At 50.4% G+C, this 21,637-nt stretch overlaps 1 protein-coding gene across 3 annotated transcripts in view; it reads left to right on the top strand.

The window, feature by feature from the left end:
• TRIO (trio Rho guanine nucleotide exchange factor) overlaps positions 1–21,637 on the top strand; it is a 4,034,553-nt gene that overhangs the window by 741,072 nt on the left and 3,271,844 nt on the right. For all 3 annotated transcript variants that reach the window (XM_078687660.1, XM_078687659.1, XM_078687661.1), the window contains exon 8: positions 18,958–19,089. In XM_078687660.1, the coding sequence (XP_078543786.1) occupies positions 18,958–19,089 (132 nt within the window). The remainder of the gene's footprint in view (positions 1–18,957; positions 19,090–21,637) is intronic.

Here is a 21,637-nt window from a genome sequence, read left to right as displayed (position 1 = left end):
CACCACACCGTTGAGTTGAAGTAACAAGATCTTTATATAAACAAATAACGAAGGGAGCACTCTTATATACACAGTGGTCAAGGGACCACAAAATCGTAGAGGATGCGGAAAGGGGGAAGCGGGACAGTCTTTTAGTCTCTGGTACAGTACGAGGCGGACCCTACGCACAGCTCTCAATCCTCGAGCCGGGGGGTACGGGATGATGGTCGCACTGGCTGCTTCGCCCACGTCGAGTCGGCTCGGTCGTGATGGTGCTCTCGATGGTCCAGCCGGACCAGAGTACTCCTTGAGACGCGCCGAGGTCAGCAGGGCTCGATCGGGAGAAGGTCGTGAGGAGCCGCGACAGCGTCAGCAGGGCTCGGATGGTCTTAAAGGTCGAGCCGCGACAACGTCAGCAGGGCTCCGATGGTTCAGTTCCGCTCGAGCCGCGACAGCGTCAGCAGGGCTCCGATGGTTACAAGAGGACGAGCCGCGACAGCGTCAGCAGGGCTCCGAGGGTTACAGTTCAGCTTGAGCCGCGACAGCGTCAGCAGGGCTCCGATGGTCAAAGTTCAGCTTGAGCCGCGACAGCGTCAGCAGGGCTCGGATGGTTCAGGATGAGTCTTCTTAGGGTCAGCCGCGATCAGATCAGCAGGGCTTCAGGTCCAAGATACAACTGCCCGCCAGATGTCGGGCGGGCTCAGTTATAGTCCTTCTGCCCTTTGATCTCCGGACACTCGCAGACGGAGGTCTCAAGCCCTGGGGGCTGGTCGTTGGCGAGGTCCGGCGGTTGGCTCTTTGATCCTTAGAAAGATGGGTCCAGGAATTCCCAGACGCCCAGCAGGTCTGGAGCCCGCCCTCGGGGAGGCCAGAGGGGCGATCGAAACTGGGCCCCAGGGGAGGCCCGAAGGTGTGACGGAAACCAGTCTCTCAGGGGAGGCCGGAGGTGCCATCGAAACTCTCTGGCTTATCTCACTCGGGGAGTGCTTTACCCCCCAGCCAGGACTGGCGCGCCTTTGGAGTCTGGGTTTCGCTGGGGCCGGGGTCACGCTAGGCCCAGGGAGACAGGGATGTCGGGAAGGGAAGATGGCGTCCGGCCCTGTGGGGCAGGCCAGGTCTAGGCGCTCGGAGTCGGGAGCGGGACGGGGACATGCGGCCTGGTCGTGGATTTACGGGGGTTCGGGCTCATCGGGGGTGAGACGACCAGGCTGTTGGGGGTAGGCTATTCTTACGGGGACGCTGCGCAGGGGCTCAGGGTGCAGGCCTACGCTCACAGGGTGTGGCGGGACAGAGGCGAACCACGCCACGAGGCCGGGTCTAACACCCCCCCACACACAACCCCCCACACACAACCCCCCACACACCCCACACACATACCACTCCACACACACACAACCCCACACACACACAACCCCACACACCCACAACCCCCCACACACACAACCCCACACACCCACAACCCCACACACCCACAACCCCACACACACAACCCCACACACCCACAACCCCACACACACACTACCCCACACACACACTACCCCACACACACACACTACCCCACACACACACACTACCCCACACACACACACACACAACCACACACACACACAACCACACACACACACAACCACACACACACATAACCTCACACACACAACCACACACAATCCCCCCCACACACAATCCCCCATACACACAATCCCCCATACACACAATCCCCCATACACACAATCCCCCACACACAATCCCCCACACACAATCCCCACACACAATCCCCCCCCACACACACCTCACACACACAACCCCACACACACAACCCCACACACACAACCCCACACACACAACCCCACACACACAACCCCACACACACAACCCCACACACACAACCCCACACACACAACCCCACACACACAACCCCACACACACAACCCCACACACACAACCCCACACACACAACCCCACACACACAACCCCACACACACAACTCCACACACACAACTCCACACACAACCCCTCCCCACACACAACCCCCGCCACACACACACCCCACACACACCCCCCTGTTAGACCTGGCACCTTGGCGTGAGTTTCCCTTCCACTTTTTGCTGATGTGCCTCAGATGTTTTGCTGGTGTCCGCTGCTCAGGGCACTGCGCCACGGCCAACCCGTGCCGCAGTGCAAGTGCTCCCAATGTAAAATGTGACTGTGATTGATTTCCCTGATTGGCTCATTGGATTTACTGTCAGTCCCCAGTAAAGTGCACCAGGAGTGCCAGGGCTTGTAAATGCCAATACTGCTAGTGGGCCTGCAGCGCTGGTTGCGCCACCCACAGAAGCAGCCTTTTAAACATGTGTCTAGGGTCTGCCTCTGCAGAACCTGCGTGCAGTCTGGTACTGTCATGCTGGCTGGGCAAGTGCACACACTTGCCAGCCCCTCAACCTTCCCTTAACTTATTAATAGTCACCACTAAGGTAGGCCCAAGGGCAGGGTGCATTGTAAGTGTAAGGTAGGGCATGCTCTGATGTGTGTGGCATGTCCTAATAGTGAATTACAGCCAAATTCGTTTTTCACTATTGTAAGGCTACCTGTTCTCTTAGGCCAAGATGGGCTGCTGGAATTATTATACCCTATAATCCCAGCAGGCTCAGGGAACATGGTAGAAAGTCAAGTTTAGTATGCCTGAACTCAGAATAATAAAGTACTTCTTTTAGTAAAGTTTATTTTAATATCCTGTGTTTGCAAATGCTACTTTTAGAAAGCTAGCATTTGCTTGCCTAACCATTTCAGCCCGCCTCTGCTAGGATGTGTATCTGACTAAGCCTCGGGTGCACAGGCGTACGTGGCGAACTAGCTCGGAGGACACAGGGAGGCGTACCAGCCTCGGGTGCACAGGCATACGTTGTCACTCAGTCTTAAAGCGCACTATAAGGCGTACCAGCCTCCAATACACAGGCGTACGTTGAGAGTTAGTTCTAAGCACACAATACCTTTTCTTGCGATGTCAGATTCGGTGCGGGCGGCTCTAGGCTGTCGTCCGGCGGTGCGGTGTCGTCCTGGAGGGCGGGGTGACGCAGGGCCACGGGGTCGCTTTCCTCCAGGCGGGCGGTGCTCCGGGGGACACAGGCTCACAAGGGCAGAGTCCTGGGGTCCTGGAGAGTTGTGCAGCGGATTTGGGGCACTTATAGCAGGGCTGTTAGAAAGGCGATCCCGGGGGAGGCAGAAGATGTCTGACTGACCACCCCTAGGTCCACCCCTCCGTCTAGAAGTAGCCGAGCGTTATCGAGAGGCCTCCTGGGTGAGGGTCCTCTCCTAGGATCGTACAGCAGAGTAACCACACCACTACAAATGGACACCACACAAGAGGATAAGTTCTTAGGCTTTATCAAGAATAAAGGTTGTTTGTCTTCAGCGATATGTACAGGCAGATCGAGGGAATCTGAAAAGTCTGGTAAATAAGGGACAGGGTAGCGGGACAGTCTCAGTCTCAGTATTGGTGAAGGAAGGGATACCCTGCGCACAGCTCTCAATCCTCGAGCCGGGGGGGTCCCGAGAAGTCGAGCCGCGGCAGCGCCAGCAGGACTCGACAGGTGGTCTTTAACGGAGAGGGGGCCGCGGCAGCGCCAGCAGACCTCAAGGTGGTTTCGGCGAAGATGGGCCGCGGCAGTGCCAGCAGGCTCCAAAGATGATTCCGCGAAGATGGACCGCGGCAGCGCCAGCAGGCTCCAAAGATGGTTCAGCGAAGATGAACCGCGGCAGCGCTAGCAGGCTCCAAAGATGGTTCAGCGAAGATGGACCGTGGCAGCGCCAGCAGGCTCCAAAGATGGTTCAGCGAAGATGGACCGCGGCAGTGCCAGCAGGCTCCAAAGATGGTTCAGCGAAGATGGACCGCGACAGCGTCAGCAGGGCTCTTGACTCCAGGATACAACTGGCGTCCTACTCCAGGGCTGGCCCAGATATAGGACTGGAGTCCTTTGATGTCCGGACCCTCGCGCCTGGGGGTCAGAGGGGCCGGGATGGTGGTGTCCAGACACCCAGCAGGGGGGTGGAGCCAGCGCCCAGGGAGGCCGGAGGGCGATCGATACCAGGCGTCCGGGGACGGCTGGAGGGCCAGCGAAACTCCCCTCCTCTAGGATCCGTTGAGTTGCCACTCTACCACCCGGGGGGATCTTGGTGCCTCGATGTCGGGGCTTCGCTGGGGCCTTGGCCGGGGTCGGGCCGAGGCCACGTGCTCGGGACGTGATGGGCCCAAGATGGAGTCGGGCCTGTAGGGGTGGTCCGGAGTGGTAGCCGGACCGGCCGTGTTTGGGCGTGCAGGGTTTGCCGTGTTCCAGGGGGGAGAGCCGTGGCTTGCCAGGGTGGTTGCTCTCGTCGGTAGTTCGTGTAGGGTCGTGCCAAGGGGGCGACCGTGGCTCGATGGAGGGCCGATGTCGTCCTGGGCCCGCCATGCGGGAGGGGTAGGACCACGCCATGAGGCCGGGTCCAACAAGGGCTTCTCACGGAAGGCGAGCCCAAGCTTCTGGTCCGTGTTTTCTGTACTTTCCACGGGCGGGGGCCAGCAGATTGTGTTGATTGGACCGGACGGGTCCTCTGCTTTGCGTTGGGAGCTTCGGCTCAGGGAGGCAGTCACGGTGCTGGGGTCAGGCGGTGCTGACCTTTGCGCTGCGATCTGCGGCTCGGCGGCAGGAGCTCACGGTGCTTGTCAGGACAGGGGCAGTGCAAGCTTGTCAGAGGTCACGATGGGGGCAAAGCGCACTCAGCTTTCCGGGGCAGCGATGCAGGGACACAATCCTCAGCAGCAGTTCCTCTTCCAGGGGAGGTAGCGCCCACTGTTCCTGGGGCGCAGTTCAGGGGGCAAGTTCCACAGCAAGCCCTTGGAGATTGTCAGATGCACAAGTAGAATTTAAAAGTTTCTCAGTCTTTTTCTTCTTCTCTCCTTCTGCAGCAAGGCACCCACCACAGGCCAGTCTCTCAGGATCAGTGACAGTACTTCTCCATGCAGCTTTCCTAGGTCCTTCTCTATGGGCAGAGTTTCTTCTTGGTGTCAACAGGATCTTTCTCTCCTCTATTGCCAATCTTTGTTGCTCCATCTGTCCATTAAGTTTTGCCATCTCCACTTCATGTGCCCTGATTGCTGCCCTGTCTGCCAGCTCCTCTGGCGACAGGACTGTGCCAACTCCATGGATGCTTTCTGGGGGTACCATTTCCCCCCCATTCCCAGGTGCCCTTGACTCCATCCAGGCCCTCAGCGCCTTTTGGTAGTGAGCCTTGGTTCTACATCCTGACTGGGAGAGTCCAAATTTCCTGCAGAAGCCTCTCAGTTGCTCCCACTTGTAGTCCTCCAGTTTTTCATCTTCTCACTCTATTTCCTCCATGTCACTCACACTAGAGGCTATGGATGCTGCTTTCCTTCCAGATTTTGAGCCAGGCATGATTCACAAAAAAATTGAGATTCCTCAGCAATCCCAAAAATAGAAAAACAAATTCAATAGTATGTGGCTATGTTATAGGTCTGCTCTCACTATGTGGTGATCAATAATTTACTGTGTATAAATTATAAATGCAAATTCGAAATCCTCACCGCTGCGTCCAATGTTAGAATTGGGGGTCTCTGGTTGGCGCAAGTATGCACTTGTGACAAACAGGGACCCTCTCCTCCAGTCAGGGCAAGGGAACTACCCTTTAAGAATAACCCCTGCTCACCCTCTAGGTTGCGTGGCACGAGCAGTCAAGGCTAATCCTCAGGGCGCATTACTTAAGCATTTATAATCACATACAATAAATAACACTGACCCCCCCCACAAATGGACACCAGGCTGTGGTATGTATAAAAATACAGGTACTTTATGTAAAAATAGTAGATTTGTAGACTTATCACAAGACCTTAAATAACAGTAATTTAGGATGCACACAATACTTTTCTTGGCTGTTCAATACTTCAATTCAAGCGTTACTTTAAAATGCAGTTCCCTCAGCAAAGCGTCTTTAAATCAGTAATCACGTTGTTTAACAAATTGCCCACAATCCTTTTAACTTAGATGTGGCTGCGCTTGTAAATAGCGCTCGGTGTGGATCTGCTTAACGGGGGCTCCCTACCAGGCAGGCAGGAGACTTACGAGAAATGAAAACGGACCTTCTGGTCCACTGCGGCCCCCGGGATTGAGCTGCACAATGTACCTGATGTGTTTGTAGAAACTGCAGGGCCAAAACGGAGACTTTCCTTGGCAGTGCGGGGGTCCGGCTGTGGAGAGGCGCCGCAGGGCGGGGTGTCCAGGCGGGACCTCGAGGGGGCTCTGCGGAGGTCTGTGTCGTCGGCGAACCTTCGTGGCGGGCCAGGGAGCCCCGAGGCAGCAATGTGGCACCGAGCGGCCTGTACGCTTCAAGGGTACAGGGCGGCTCTGTAGTGCGGCGCGGCCTCAAGGGGAAACAATGCCAGGTCACAAGGGCGGTGTGCGAGCCGTACCTTCCAGGCTCTCTGTGGCAATCAGGGACAGGGCGCCGGCGTACGCTTCAGGCGTACGTTCGCGGCGTACCGGGGCACAGTGCAATTCCTCACGCTTCTAGCGTATGCGGCGTACGTGGCGTACGTGGCGTACGTGGCGTACCTTCAGAGTTTGTGCAGGGACTCGAGGCATACTGGGGCAGTACGCGATGTCGGTCGAGTCGCACCAGTAGAGTGGGTGCTTCGGGGGAAAGGTGCGGTGCATGGCGGCTGGTACGCTCCAAGCGTACGAGTCGCACTTGGTCCTGCGAGGCGGCAAATCTCCGGTGGCGGCTGGGACACAGCAGCTCTGGGCGGCAGGAGGGATAACGCTGTGCGGTGCCGTCTGGCTTTGGGGCAGTGCGTACTTCGGCTCGAGGATTGAGCGGAGACGCACGGTGCAGGCAGTACGGCACGGACTTATAAGCGAGTTAGGGTCTCAGGGCGGCCCCAGAAGTGCGGGTCGAGCGGCGGGTCAGCGAAGCAGGCTCTGTGGTTTCAGTGAAGGCAGCAGGAGAGCCCAATGGTCCTGGGGCTCAGTTCAGGGGGCCAGCTCACTTCCAGGCCCTTGGAGATCAGCTAGGGAAGCACAAGTTTGCACAAGTGCTGTGCCACATGTGTTAGTGCTTTATACTTACTTGGGGGGACAGCCTCAAGCAACATTTGCCTGTTCTTGGTTGCTTTTGCGTGCAGTGTCTAGAACGCGCTGTTTCTAGGTTTATAGCGCTCCCACATTGGCGCATTGCAACATTATGATTTATACATGCCTTTTTACACCTTTTCATTTTCACTTAACCTAATTGTGGCGCATTATTTAGGTGTATAGCTTCTGAAATATTTTAGCATTACTGCTTTAGCGGCAATAGGCATCCCCTCTTGATATAGGCCCGGATGCTGTGATTCTTATCCTACAGTGCTCTCTAAACGTGCAGTCAGATTACACATACTGTACAGGGAAACAAACAAAAGCGACATCTGTTCAATCGTAACCGGTGTAGGAGAGTAGGGTCTGCTTCCTATGTTCACCCCCACTTTTTGCTCTGATCCACTGGTTTTTCGACTCTAGTGTGGCTGTGGGCCTGCTAATCAGACCCACAGCCCAGCTGTTCTCTCTCTAAATTCCTACCATGTACTTTAGGTACATATCCAATTGGGTATTGGGTCACCTTTGTGAGCCCCTGTATAGTGTACCACCCGTGGCTGGCCATCCAAATTGACAGAAATGGCTGATCACTCAGCCCGATCTCTACTGCCTCTCAAGAATAATCGACTACCACAACCTATCCACCCCCTCCTTCCTCCCCAGAACACATCCCAATCAGACACCACAACCCAATCAGACAACCTAATTAACACCAAAAGACAACACAACTCTATCATCTCCTCTCCCTGCCAAAGAGACACCACCCCGAAGAAACACCCCCCCCCCACTCAGAAAGAGACACAGTGCCGCCTCACCCGCATCGAAAACCAAATCGACATTAAAGTACAAGGCATGAATCTTATCCTTACCAACCTCTCAACACTACACAACCCTCCCCTAAGCACCCACTCCACCACATTCTCCACCTGTAACACACACCTTAGACCAACTATACCATCGCCCTCGATCAACCCACCCTGCCCCTCCCCCTCCCCCTATCCATCACCCCCCTCCCTTTCCCAGGCACCGAGACCAAATAGAGTGGCGAAAGCCATGTCCTTGATAGAAGCGCGCAAGTTGGCCTCATCTTACACAACCCCTCCCACCCACCTCCCACTATCCAATATCCAGGTAATCACCGGTTTCAGAAATGATCTCACCCTCCCAAAACCCCCCAGACCCCCAGCCTCCCACATTACCATCCCTACAGAACCAAGAATAAAAGAGTCCCCCCGTACCAACTGCATGCTCATAAATTGCAGATCTGTCACAAAACACTCTACAGAGCTGGCAGAATCCATCCTCAACCATAACATAGACATAGCCTTCATAACCGAAACCTGGCTAAACGACTCCTCCTCGCCTATCCTAGATATGCTCGTTCCTCCGGGCTTCGCCATCATCAATAAAGATAGGAAGGACCAAAAAAAAAGCCGGAGGCGTGGCAATCATCCACAACAGCCTATCAGTGGTTGAAACCGATACCTTTAAATACAACTCCTTTGAATGCCTCACTGCCAACATCAAAACCGCCAACAACAATCTATTACAATACCACCTACTATACCATCCCCCTGGTAAAAGCGCCACTTTCACAGAACAACTGTCAGACCTGATCGCTCATTGCTCGCTCCGAGAGACCAACAACCTCATTCTAGGCGCTCTCAACCTTCACTGGAACGATGTGAACAGTGCTACAATACAATCCCTAAATGAGCTACTACTTTCCAACAACCTTACCCAACGCTTCTCTAAAGAGACCCACAACAAGGGGGCAATCCTTGACGCCATCATCGCTGTTGGACTTGGCCCTTCTGGCAGGTTCACCCCTAGACTTTTTGCTTTTAATGGTGACCTGGTGATGGTGATTTTTGGGTTCTGCGCACTTTCACTGTGTCCCAGTGGAAAGTGCGTGCGCACTTTGAGTGCATGGGGTGAGATAGGCCTGCCCTCCCATAGGAATGCATGGGGAATGTAGGTGTCCCTGGTAGTTCCTGATGCGTGGGGTGTACAGGCTCGAGTCTGGTATGTGCGGACTCGTGTGATTGAGGCAATTGTTCCACCAAAGGTTTTAGACCGGAGGTTGGGAGGCCAGGTACAGGATCAGCCTGACCTGAAGGGTAGGACGACTGTAACCAGTGTCCTGACCGGTTCTTCTTCCAGAGGAACCTCTCCAGTTGGGAGAGGGCAGACCTCTGGAAGGGGGTGCCGAGGGTGGGAAAGCCCACCTCTGACCCCGGTGCAACCTGAGGGGTTAAACCCTGGGTTGGAATGGCATTCTAGGTGTACCCCTCGCCGGAGGAGGAGGAACCCTAGGAGAAGAGGTAGGGGGAGGAGAGCCTTCCCTGAGACTCCTGGTCCGCCTGAGGTTGTAGACCCTAGGCTGGAGAACCAGTGGCAGTCTAGTCCTGTCTTGCAGACAGGAAGAGTGGAAAATGGCTACTATGTGCCAGGGGTTACTACCCCCCGCTCTGCGAATAGGCAAGGACCAGTGGCACCTGGGTGGCCCAGGGCCTGGTCCTGGCCGCGGACAGCTCGGGAGTACCAGTGGGGTAGCCCAGTTGGTCCAGACAGTGTGTTGAGAAGGAATCCCATGGGTTCACCGTGGCGTAGAACAGGAGGGTGACCCTGCAGTTGCGGGCCCGCGTCCGTGTTCTATCGTGCCAACTAGGGAAGTCCATCACGGTGTTGATTGGTCTACCCTGCGTTTTGGCTGGAAGGGGGTTGTGTTGGACTTGGCCCTTCTGGCAGGTTCACCCCTAGACTTTTTGCTTTTAATGATGACCTGGTGATGGTGATTTTTGGGTTCTGCGCACTTTCACTGTGTCCCACTGGAAAGTGCGTGCGCACTTTGAGTGCATGTGGTGAGATAGGCCTGCCGTCCCATAGGAATGCATGGGGAATGTAGGTGTCCCTGGTAGTTCCTGATGCGTGGGGTATACAGGCTCGAGTCTGGTATGTGCGGACTCGTGTGATTGAATGCTGCGAGATGATGTATGCGGCATGTATGTGTCTAGTGTGGAAGTGCCACTTCTAGACATGGCTGTACGTGTGCTGTGAGGGTGCTGGAGTGTGATTGGCTGGAGCTGGCTGGGATGCCGGGCTCCAGGATGTCTGGATGGGTCTGCCCAGTGGTGAGTGCTGAGATCAGCATTCTGATGGGAGGGGAGGGCTGCACCTGGTTCCTGATGGGGCTGGGCTTTCCCCACACAATGCTGGCTCCGCCCCCTGTGGTGCGTCTAATGACCCTAACCTCCCTAGTTAATGAAAGGGGTGGTTGAGCAATCAAGGGTGCTCCAAAACCAGCTGCAACTGGTTTCTCCCCCACCCTGCACCTACAGACAAAGGTTTTCATAGTATAAAATTGGGGCTGTGTCCACACACAAACTGTTTCCAGGATCCTATCTGAGGGGGGCTGCTGCTGCTGGAGGCCAGGAGGAACCGCCACTAGGGACTGCCTCCCTGCCTGGAGGCCCAGTGAGCTGGCCCCTGGCCCAGCCTTGCCCCCCCCTACCTTGCTCTGCTGAGGGACCTTTCGCTGGAGCTCTATTTTTGCTTTATATTCCTCTAAAGCACCTGGGAGTGCTTGTGATTACCGTTAGCGCTTGAGAGCGCTTTCTCTTTCACCACTAGCGCCTGGGGGCCCCTTATTTTGTTCATTGCGCTTGAGAGCGCTTTTGTTGCCAAGCCGGTGCCCACCCGGCATTTGATGAATTTGCTGTGTTCTTTTATTAATTTACGAGTGCCTACCTCGCTTCGTATTTGAATTTACGAGGGAGCCTACCCCTCGGATAGTGTTACCCCGCCTGCCTGCCTGAAACGGGCCGCCACGCTGCCCGCGGTGACCCGGAAGTGTTGGGCCGGCCGGCCAATCCCTATGCGGCCCGACCGGGAGAAGGACCGGAAGTCCCGCCCTCGGCGCCGCAGCGTGAGAAGAGGAGAAAGGCTGCCGGTGCTCGCGGGGCTCCCGTGAGGAGAGAAGAGCCCCGCACCCGAAGAAGCCGGAGGAGCCGGCTTGGGAAGCAGCAAGGGAGAGGAGTCCCCGCGGCAAGTACCGGTGAGTGGGACCACGCGGTGTTGGGTCTTCAAGGAGGGGGAGGCGTCGGGGCACATTGCCGGTGCCCGACCCCCTCCCCCGTCCGAGTAGCTGGCTAGAAGTGTTGGGGCGCTGGTGGTCGTGAGGGCCCGGGCAGAGTCCTTGAGCGGTCCCGAGTGGCAGCGGGCCGCTCCAACGGTGTCTCCGCCCCCCCCCCCAGGGCCCGGGGGCAAATCCTGGTTTCGAGTCCCCTGAGTGGGACTCCAACGAGCAGGCCAGAGCAGAGTCAGAGCCACGGAGGCTCTTTGGGGCATTTTTGCACTCCAAGTTCCCTAAAGGGGGGACTCCACCAACGGGGGCAGTAGTTGGCTCGAGCCACGAGGCTCCGTTGTTGTTTAGAGCCACGGGGCTCCAGGTGGCATTTCCTGGTTTTGTGAGCCCAGAGAGGCTCGTGGGGGCACATTTGGTTCTGAGAGGCTCGAGGTGCCATTGCGTATTGTAGAGCCCAGCGAGGCTCTTTTGGGGACAGTGAATTTCTTCAGAGCCTGCGAGGCTCCCACGTAGCCCCTCATTGTCTACACAGCTGCCCAGCACTTCGTGGGCAGCTGCTACGTTTAGGCCCGTGACATTTGGGACACAGGGCGTCCTAGCCCTAGAGAGGCCAGTTGGCCTAGGGACTGCCACAGATGGTGGCTCATGTGAGTTTTGCGCAACTGGTGATTTACTTGCTAAGGTGATTTCTGCGCAATTGTTGTTTCCTACACCTCTGAATGTTTGTAGGCATCATGTGTTTTCCTTCCTTGCACCTCTGAATGTGGTGTTGATGCATCATGTGCCTTGTTCTTACACCGCTGAATGTATGTTGATGCATCATGTGTTTTCCTTCCCTGCACCTCTGAATGTGTTGTTGATGCATCATGTGCCTTGTTCTTACACCGCTGAATGTATGTTGATGCATCATGTGTTTTCCTTCCTTGCACCTCTGAATGTGTTGTTGATGCATCATGTGCTATGTGCTTACACCCCTACAGGTATTGTGATACTTAGGTGGTTGTTCTCCTAGTACAGGTGGTGCTAGTGAGGTCCTGGTTACCAGTAGTTACTGGTTGTGTGCTACAGTGATTTTACATTCTATGTGCTATGTTCTAAAAGTGTTACTTCTAAAAGTGCTGATTCCTGACAGTGGTCCAGGTGGCCCTGTCTTGTACATATCCCCTGTAAATTCTGCCCGTGCCTGTTGGCACATTGTAAAGTGTGTGTTTTTATCTAATGTGTTTTGGTGTAATACAAAGGCTATTTTTATATAACCTTGTGTGGAGTTTCCTTTGTGGTGGGCCTTGGGTGTTGTCGCTGGGGTGCGTGCGCAAATACTTAACTCACATCGCCTCCAAGTTTAGCCTTACTGCTCGTGCTACGTTACCAAGGGGGTGAGCAGGGGTTATCTTGGCGTGTAACTCCCTTGCCCTGACGTGGGAGTGGTGGTCTCTGACTGACTTTGGCGCAAGCCCTGGCCAGCCAGGGATCCCATTTCTAACAATCGCCCAACATGATGCAATCACTATAGACCACATCCTCCCGGTAGATTGGTCAGATCACCACCTAATCCTATTCCACTTCGCCCAACCGATCCTGTGCCATCCACCCATCGCTGTCCCCCCTACATGGTTTAGGAACCTATCGCAGATCAACACAGTTGAACTAGAAGAAAGAATAGCCTCCACCCTGCCAATCTGTTCGGACGGCCTCTCTACTACTGAACTCACCTCACACTACAACACAACCATGTCCGCCATCCTGGACCAATTAGCACCCCTGAAACAGAAAAAACCTAGTAACATCCCTTCCAGAACCTGGTTTAACAAGGACATCAATGAGGAAAGAAGACATCTTAGAGCCACAGAACGTCATTGAAGAAAGAGCCCCTCCTTCAGCCGCTGTGAGGAACTCAGAGCAGCAAGAAGAAGGTACAAAAGGCACATCAATAGCGAAAAAACAAACTTCTGTACTGCGCTGGACAAGGCAAAAAACAGACCAAGAGAACTCTTTGACATCACCAAAAAACAAACTTCCAAACCATCTACTATCCATGTCCAACCCTCCAAAACCCTTTGTGATAACTTGGCCAACTTCTTTAACGAAAAAATCTCCAATATCGAACTCTCCCTTGACATCAACCTTTACCCTCCTTGCGATAATGACCTCACAGCTACCGAAACCACTGTTAGAGGTCGCCCTACATTCACCTGGTCCTCCTTCGACCACATCCACGAAGCCGAGATCCTCAACCTAATCTCCTCTTCCAAACCCTCATCGCACAACCTTGATCCCATTCCCTCACAAATGGCCAAAGATCTGAAACTCACACTTGCTCCACTCTGGTGTGAAATCATAAACAGCTCCCTAAAAACTGGCATCATACCAGACTGCCTCAATATCGGCCAAGTTTCACCTCTTCTGAAGTAACCAGGCTTAGACACAAACGACCTGAATAACTTCAGACCAGTCTCCAGTCTTCCCTTTCTAGCCAAAATCCTAGAAAAATGTGTGCTCTGCCAACTAAACAACCAGATCGAAAACATTAATCTACTGGACCATCACCAATCAGGATTCAGAAAAGGCTATAGCACCGAAACTGCAATCCTCAACATAGTAGATGACATCCGCAACTCCCTTGATTCAGATCGCTGTTGCCTACTCATCCTCCTAGACCTGTCGGCAGCCTTTGACACGGTAGACCACAGCTGCTCATCAAGGCCCTCAAAGAACGAGTAGGTGCGGATGATGTGGTCCTTCAATGGTTCTCCTCCTTCTTCCAGAATCGCTTCCAAAGAGTTAAAATCAAACCGCACATTCCGCAGAGAGATCTCAAACAAGCCACCCAATCATTGGTGCTGTCTAGACTTGACTATGGGAACTCAACCCTCTCTGGAACAGCTCTCTCCCACCTAGCGCCACTCAAAACTACCCTCAATGCAGCTGCCAGAATGGCATCCAGTGCAAAAAAATTCGACCACATAGCTCCCGCACTCAGAGATCTAAAATGGCTCCCAGTGAAAATGCGCGCTAGCTTCAGAACTGCCTGCCTTACACACAAAGCCCTTCACACTGGGAAACCAGAATACCTAGCCGCTGAGCTCAAGAAAGCTGGTCAGTCCAGAAATCTCAGAAGTTCAAACTCCCTCCTACTCATCCCCCTGAAAACGCGTAAACAAAAAACTGCAGCCCGCTCTTTTGCAGGCAACGCTCCTAAAATCTGGAACTCCATCCCTGTGGACATCAGAACTACCCCCTCCTTTCCAGAATTCAAGTGCCGACTAAAAATCCTCTACCTCAACTGTGCATTTCCGAACTCAATTATGTAACTAACACGCCTGTCCTGGCTCAAAGAAGTTCAATAACAACTTTGACCTTGCATCGAGAATACTATGAATCGAAAATGTCTCCGGATTACTCCACCTCAAGAGCACACCCTGAACCTTTGACCGCGCTACCTCAAAGTCGCACCTTAGCCGCTACATAATTTTTAACCTCCAAACATGTATGACTCTATTTTGCTTTATTGTTATGTACCTGTCTTCTCTCCATCCTCTGTAAAGCGCTCTGATACCCTCGGGTCTGGACAGCGCTATAGAAAACTTCTAAAAATTAAAAAATAAATGATTTTAAGAAAAGACACATATATACCTATAAGTCACTCCTATGGCAGGCCTTAACAATCCTGGAGGCAGAGAACTTGGTGTTATGTAAGATGGTGCTCTAGCATGAGCTGAGCCTGTCTGCAGCTTTTGGAACCATGTCCTTATAGCTGTTCTATGATATAGCCATACCATATACTCTTAAGTGCATTATAATCCTCGCGGTTATTGCTAACTTTGGTTTGGCTTTATCAAAACATGTTGTGTAAGGTGTCATACGCTTTGGAATACTACCCCCCCCCCCGCCAGTTCTGGCCGCAGGGGTAGCATTCCACCCTTCGAGAGAGAGAAGGCATGTAGTTGTAGCTTTACCCGGTTAAAGTTAAACAGAGCAGCAGCATCACAAAATGGATGCTGCTGCCACAGACACAAGTCTGTAACTAGAAACAACCTCTTGTCTAACCCAATAGATTTAAATAAGGCAATTGCTCTGTTATAATCCATTATGTGTGCAACACAAATACAATAGCGCCATTAGTTATAATTTTCAAGTAGTTTTAATTTATTTTGTACAAAAATATTTTTCATCTTTTTAGTATATAAAAGAGACAAAAAGTTTTATATACTAAAAAGATGAAAAATATTTTTGTACAAAATAAATTAAAACTACTTGAAAATTATAACTAATGGCGCTATTGTATTTGTGTTGCACACACAATGGATTATAACAGAGCAATTGCCTGATTTAAATCTATTGGGTTAGACAAGAGTTTGTTTCTAGTTACAGTTTTCCTCCCTGTCCCCCTCCTCTTGAACCCTAAAGTAACTAGGGGGTGCCCTAGCTTTACAACAGACACAAGTCTGACCTCCTGCAGCTGGGAGCCCTTCCAGCAAGGGAGGCCTGGACAATACGTTTCCTGTCTTGGGAGGTGCTAGCGGACACGAGAGACGTGGGACCAGACATCCTGCAGTACCTGCTTTTTGCTAACTGTACAGCTTCAGAGGCGTCCTCGAAGTTGTGCATTGGACCCTGAGAAGTCCAAACCCCGAGCAGTAAGTGCACCGAAGCTCAGCCCTCCACACTCCACGAGTGCCGCATGGGGCCTGCGCCTGCATTTCTCCTCAACTCATCTTCACGGTTGCTAGCCCGTTGGCTAGTGGCCCTCTTGAAGACTCCATTTTGGAACAACGCTGCTTGCCTGGTGCTCTGGTCTTGCTCCTGCTTTCCTGCAAAAGGGAAGCCCCTCAGACCTTGTTGGTCTGAACAGAAGCCGATCTTCCCATCCTGCCTTGGTTGCCTTCGCCAAGGCTTGTTGACTCCAATCCGGAAGCCAACACCGCCTACAGCGAGATCCTTCGTGGGACGGTCCGTATCCAGCTCCTGGTCATCGCCGACGCCTCCTGGTCCACGGGGCTGCAGAGACCAGTTTCACGACATCACCTGATTGCATCTCGAAATCGCCTGGTTCCTTCCTGGTTCCTTCCTGGTCACTGGCTAGTGACCCAGACTCTGTCCCCTCTGCCTTCAGGTTCTTCACTTCTTCGATCCACCCTTGGATCCACCCGGACATCTTCCTCCTGGTCGCCTGCAGCATCTTCTTGCAGCTCTCCATAGTATTCGACGACAAAACCCGACACGACTTGACACCTATGTATCCGGCTTCCCTGGGTGAGGTAACTAGAGTACTCCGGCGCTCCCGTGGGTAATAATTATCCAAGTGTCCTACTTTAACTGGGTTTTCCCGTAGTCCCACCCGGAAGGTCCGAAATCAACTAGTTTCTAAACTTTACGTTCCCATTGTAAATCTATGAGAATCTGCATGTGTGTTTAGACACTGCACAAGCATCCTGTGGGACTCCTGCTTCCTAACCTTCGGTTACTCTGTGTAGCCCCACCGATTTCCAAGGCCCTAGGCCTGTTCACCTGTCCTGAAGTGGTTCTTATACCACTTCTTTAGTATATGGTTTACGAGGCCCCTAGGGCAGAATTGTATTTGTACAACTTAACGTATGCTTATTAAGTCACTTGTGCTGTATCTCGAACTCTGACCTCATAAAGAGGTCAGAGGGGTTGTGTTAGAAATAAATACATATATATTTTATATATACCTTGTGTGGTGTCCTTTCATCTGGTATTCAAGGGGTTAGTATTGGTAAAACAATTGGCTTCACATGCTCTCTGAAGTGTTAGCCTAAGAATGCTTAGTCCATGCTACCACTAGGATAGCTGGTCTATAAGGTTGACTTTACAACCATCACCAGAAGGGTTGTTTGGACTGGTGCAAGATGCTCACTAGAATAGTGAACATCATATACCAGGCCAACTTCTCGCAACCGGTTACTTCTGCACTGGTTTTACAAGCAGTAATATCGCAAGATATATGTATGTGACAGGCCAATCAGATATATGTATGTGACAGGCTAATCACTTTACGCAGAGTACCGCCTGAAAATAATCAGGCACCCCATAGATTGGCAGAACTGTTCCAATATCAAACACTCTAGAAAATATACGATGAACTAAAGCTTCAGTCTCGATGAATACGATTTAGTGGCTTGTCGTTTTGTCAGCAAACAGAGCAAAGCTGCCTTTCTGATTTATCTGCTGTGGGAGTGCAGTGTGCTGTTCCTACCACCCCGGGCTGTATACGGGTTCAAGGACGGTATACTAACTAGGTGTGTGTCTGGATACGGCACACTGCCAGAGCTATATGTGTACTGGGAACATTCCACCTCACGGACAGTACTAGGGTGTACAGAGCTTTCATGGAGAAGTGTGGCTCAATGGTTAGAGCGGCAGACCCTGATGCAGAGGTCTAGCCCGGAACAAGGGTTCAATTCCCGCCTCGGCGGGTCTCGGGCTCAATTTCCACGGACCTGATAATTCTCGCCTCGGTGCCTATTCCAATCATAGAGTCCCACTCTGCAACTCTGGGCAATAGCTTGCTTAATCTCCACAACGGCCCCCACAACGCTAAGGATGCCTGGCCTCCACCTTGGGGGTGCCTAGGAGTGGACACCTCACAGGGAAAGCCAGGATGGGTTCCACAGCGGTATTCGTACAAGCGCCTTGAGACCCTTGCGGGTGAGTAGTGCGCTATACAAGTATCAATTTACAATTTTTATTTACAATTTATAGCTGTGCGTGTGCAGGATCAGCCGGTGTCGTGAGATCTTGCCCATAGGGTTTGCTGGCTGGTTGTTGTTTTTTTTTTTTGATGTTTCATGTAGTGCGAACTCCTCCCAATAGTAGTAGCGAGCTTTACAGGAGAACTCGTTATATTACACAAAAAACACATAGATCATAGCGTCTATGCTGTGGTATACCAGTTGTTAGCTCTCCGTGTAATTGTCTGCTTACATACTTCACAGGAGGCAGACACATGCCCTCCAGCACTTTTTTTTTTTTACAGTTTCGGGGGTTAGATTCTAAATCTTATCTATGGCACCATCTACTGTTAGTCGTGAATTACTCTAAAAGCAAAGTGTTGTGGATTGTAACAAGCATGCTGCCACCTCCTTCATGTCTGTGAAACCTTTATTTACATTGCGAACAGGAAGAGGGAAGACTGAAAGGAGCGTTTGCTGCATCTGTCCGTTATTTCTTTGTTGTTTTTCAGTTCACTGGCTTCAATCTGCCTGCTTTCATCTTCATCTTGCTCTCTTTCAACACATCGCGGCAGATCTTTCTTTTTAAAGTGCCTTTTCGGATCTTCTTGGCGCATTTACTTGGTCATATCGCAGCGTTTTATATTAAGTGTGTAGCTTCCTAATTTTTCATGGGACTTTTGCTGTTGCGACATTAAGCAATTTTGAAATTACAGTGCCAATAACTCTAACTTTAACTGATGCGAGACTTGTTGCGTTGCAAATGCTTGTTATTTTTTATCGTGAAACAGTTTAACCTATTGGTCAAACTTTACTCAATTTCAACTTTAGTTTTCTTAGCAAATATATACATAATCACACACCATGCACTTGTACAATAATGCTTTTATCGACTTTGCTGGTTTACATCAGGTGTTATGCGTTTTTCTTAATAATGAAACCTATATGAAAGCCAGTTGTGGTTATATTCATAAACGAATTGTCAATGACCAGTACCACGGCAAATTAAAAGATTTGTAGTTATGTATGTCAGCTGTTTTTGCATTCATCTTGATTAACCTTTGTTTTTTCATTCTAGTACATGAACAATGTGGATTCATGGTGTAAAGCTTGTGGTGAGATTGAACTTCCCTCTGAGCTTCAGGATTTAGAAGATGCAATACATCATCATCAAGGAATATATGAGCATATCACTGTAGCATATTCAGAGGTATTTATTGTTTGTGAATATTCTAAATTACCTTGAAAAGTGTTGATCCTAACAAAGTGTCAATAACTAATTTCAACTTCACTTGTTAGTACGATGTTTCTAAATTGCTGTAAATTTAATTGCAACAAAATTAGCTTCAACCATAGATTATGCTAGATCTATAAGCATTAGATTGCTATTACATATTACATATATATACTATTGTAAGCCTTGGCTGTGTACTCTGGACTGTTGATAAACAGTCTTACTCTCTCATCAGTGGCCAGATGGGTATGTGGTGTCTACTATTTATGTATTTCATTGATGGGAAGTATGTTGACGAACATACAAGTAAAGCAATTGTATCTAACATTGGATATATCATCAACCTTCAGCGGACAGTAAATTAAAAAAAAGCAAACACAGAACAAAAGATAACGTGCTTCTAGAGTGATGGCTCACTTGAATCCCCTTTCTCCCTTAGCAGATGTAATTTAAGTGGACGATACAACTTGACAAGCTGAAAAAGCAGATTTCACCGAAGCACAAAAGGGACTGCTACTTTTATGTTTTCACGATTTTTCTTAAAAATAATTTATTTCATATCAAACTTAAACTTTGATTTGCAGAAACGGTCGCTGAAATACACCAGAGAGAGATTAAATACATTCTTTCAACGGTTTTGAGTGATTAAATCAATTATTTCAACGGTTTAATGATAGTGTGTGGAAACCTGGGTCACAAAGTGAGATAAAGATTGATTCCATAACTTCTAGGTGTATACTTAATATTAATATATTTTTGTTACTATTTATATTTAGAAATGTGTCCTTCCAATGCAAACACTGACAAGAGAATGTTTAAGTCATAGATTTGAAGTTCTTAGTTCATAGTAAAATAGTCTACAGAACTGTAGTCCTCACTGCAAAAGAATGTGTGGAGTGATTGCACACTTGATAAACCTAATGCAGCATGTTGTCCTGTGATTTTATGTCATCTGCTTCCCACCTTCATATTCAGGTCATGAGAAGATTTTCCTCTTTGAGTTCCACAGCAATCACTTGTTTCAGCACAACAGTGATAATGCCCATCCCCAAGCCCTTCTTGGTAGCCTCACTTATTTAATTAGTTTTTATGTTCTCCTTTCTATCAGAGAGGAAATAACTATTGAGATAGAGTGTTGATCAATTCTTAAAATTTTGGCCTGTCGTTTATGGATGGCCATGCAATAAATCTTAGGTACTGATCTCTACTTTGGATTTATTACAGCTTCACAGCAGCGAAAACTGTGTGCTGTTGAAACTCTGACCATCTAATGCTTTTCATTTCCACACATTTGAAGGCTCTGTCGGCTTTAGCCCTCAACAAGTTATACATTATTGTCATTTCCAGTTACTATTATTGTCCTTTAATTTAATTCGGTTTTAAATGCCAGCATAGTTGTTTCCACAGTAACATTTTTTGCATCATATTTCCCATTGCTATCAGCATCTTAGCTACTTTCTGCTACCTCAAATTGAATCTTGCTTTAGAGAGCATTCCAGATGTGGGTTGTGTTGGTGTAACAAGCACTTGGCTAGTGATTGCATTTGTTAAGCAACACCCCCAGCTGTGAGAGGGCACTTTACATTGACATTTATTCATTTCTCTTTAGCTAGTAAGCACATGTGTTGTCTTGTGTATGTTGTACTTCTAGCTCAGATCAGGTTGGAGGAAGTAACTTGTTTGCATTGGTTTACTCAACTTCAATCTGGATTCAGACACAGCCCAATTCAATGGGGACTCTTTCAAGGGAGTCTATCTCTGAAACATAATCTAGAGAGCATTTGAAAAGATACTTAATTGCATCTCAGCCAGTTCCGGACTCATTGTCAATTCCAGAATAATCATTAGGAATTTCCAGTTAATCATTCCAATCCAGTCCACTCCAGCATCATTAGTACAATCGCAGCAAAGTGCCAAGCTAGACACCAAATATGGGTCTCCTACCCATGTCAAAGTTAAATCTCGATTACCCAGCTGTATTTGTCACTTAAAAATAAGTCATACCCCTGCTAGTCTAACCATCCACCTTCAGCTGCAACCCAGGGTGTCTGCCTGTACTTGCCCAAAGTATTGGGACTTATAGTAGTGGACATAGCCATGTCCACATCACAGATCAGAACAGCTTGAGTAGGGATCCTGACTAGGCCAGAATCCATCTCAGTACCCAGGGTTAACCCTACTACACCCTTAGGTTGGGAACCACCACTGCTAACTGTACTTGGTGGTGCAGGTGCCTTAGGGGCTGCAGTGGTAGGGGCTGTTACTTTCTTAGTGCATTCACTACCCCAGTGTGAAACTGATTTACAGGTATTGCACCAAGGTTTCTTTGGGCCATCATTCTTCTTCTTTTTCTTTCCTGTTTGGGACCCCAGAAAGCACAGGGTCAGACTGAGTTGCATATAGCCATGTCTGAACTGGGGTGGCGGAGTGAGCTAAAGAACGGTGATGGATTTAACCCAGATCAGTTGACTGGGGGTGAGTGTTTGTATTGTCAACGCTCCGTCCATCACTACCTTTGGTTTTT

The sequence above is a fragment of the Lissotriton helveticus genome, chromosome 4_1 (genome assembly GCF_964261635.1).
Source record: "Lissotriton helveticus chromosome 4_1, aLisHel1.1, whole genome shotgun sequence".
In the NCBI taxonomy this organism is placed as follows: Eukaryota; Metazoa; Chordata; class Amphibia; order Caudata; family Salamandridae; genus Lissotriton; species Lissotriton helveticus.
Note: the sequence above shows the minus strand (reverse complement) of the source record. Positions and strands in the feature narration are given on the sequence as shown.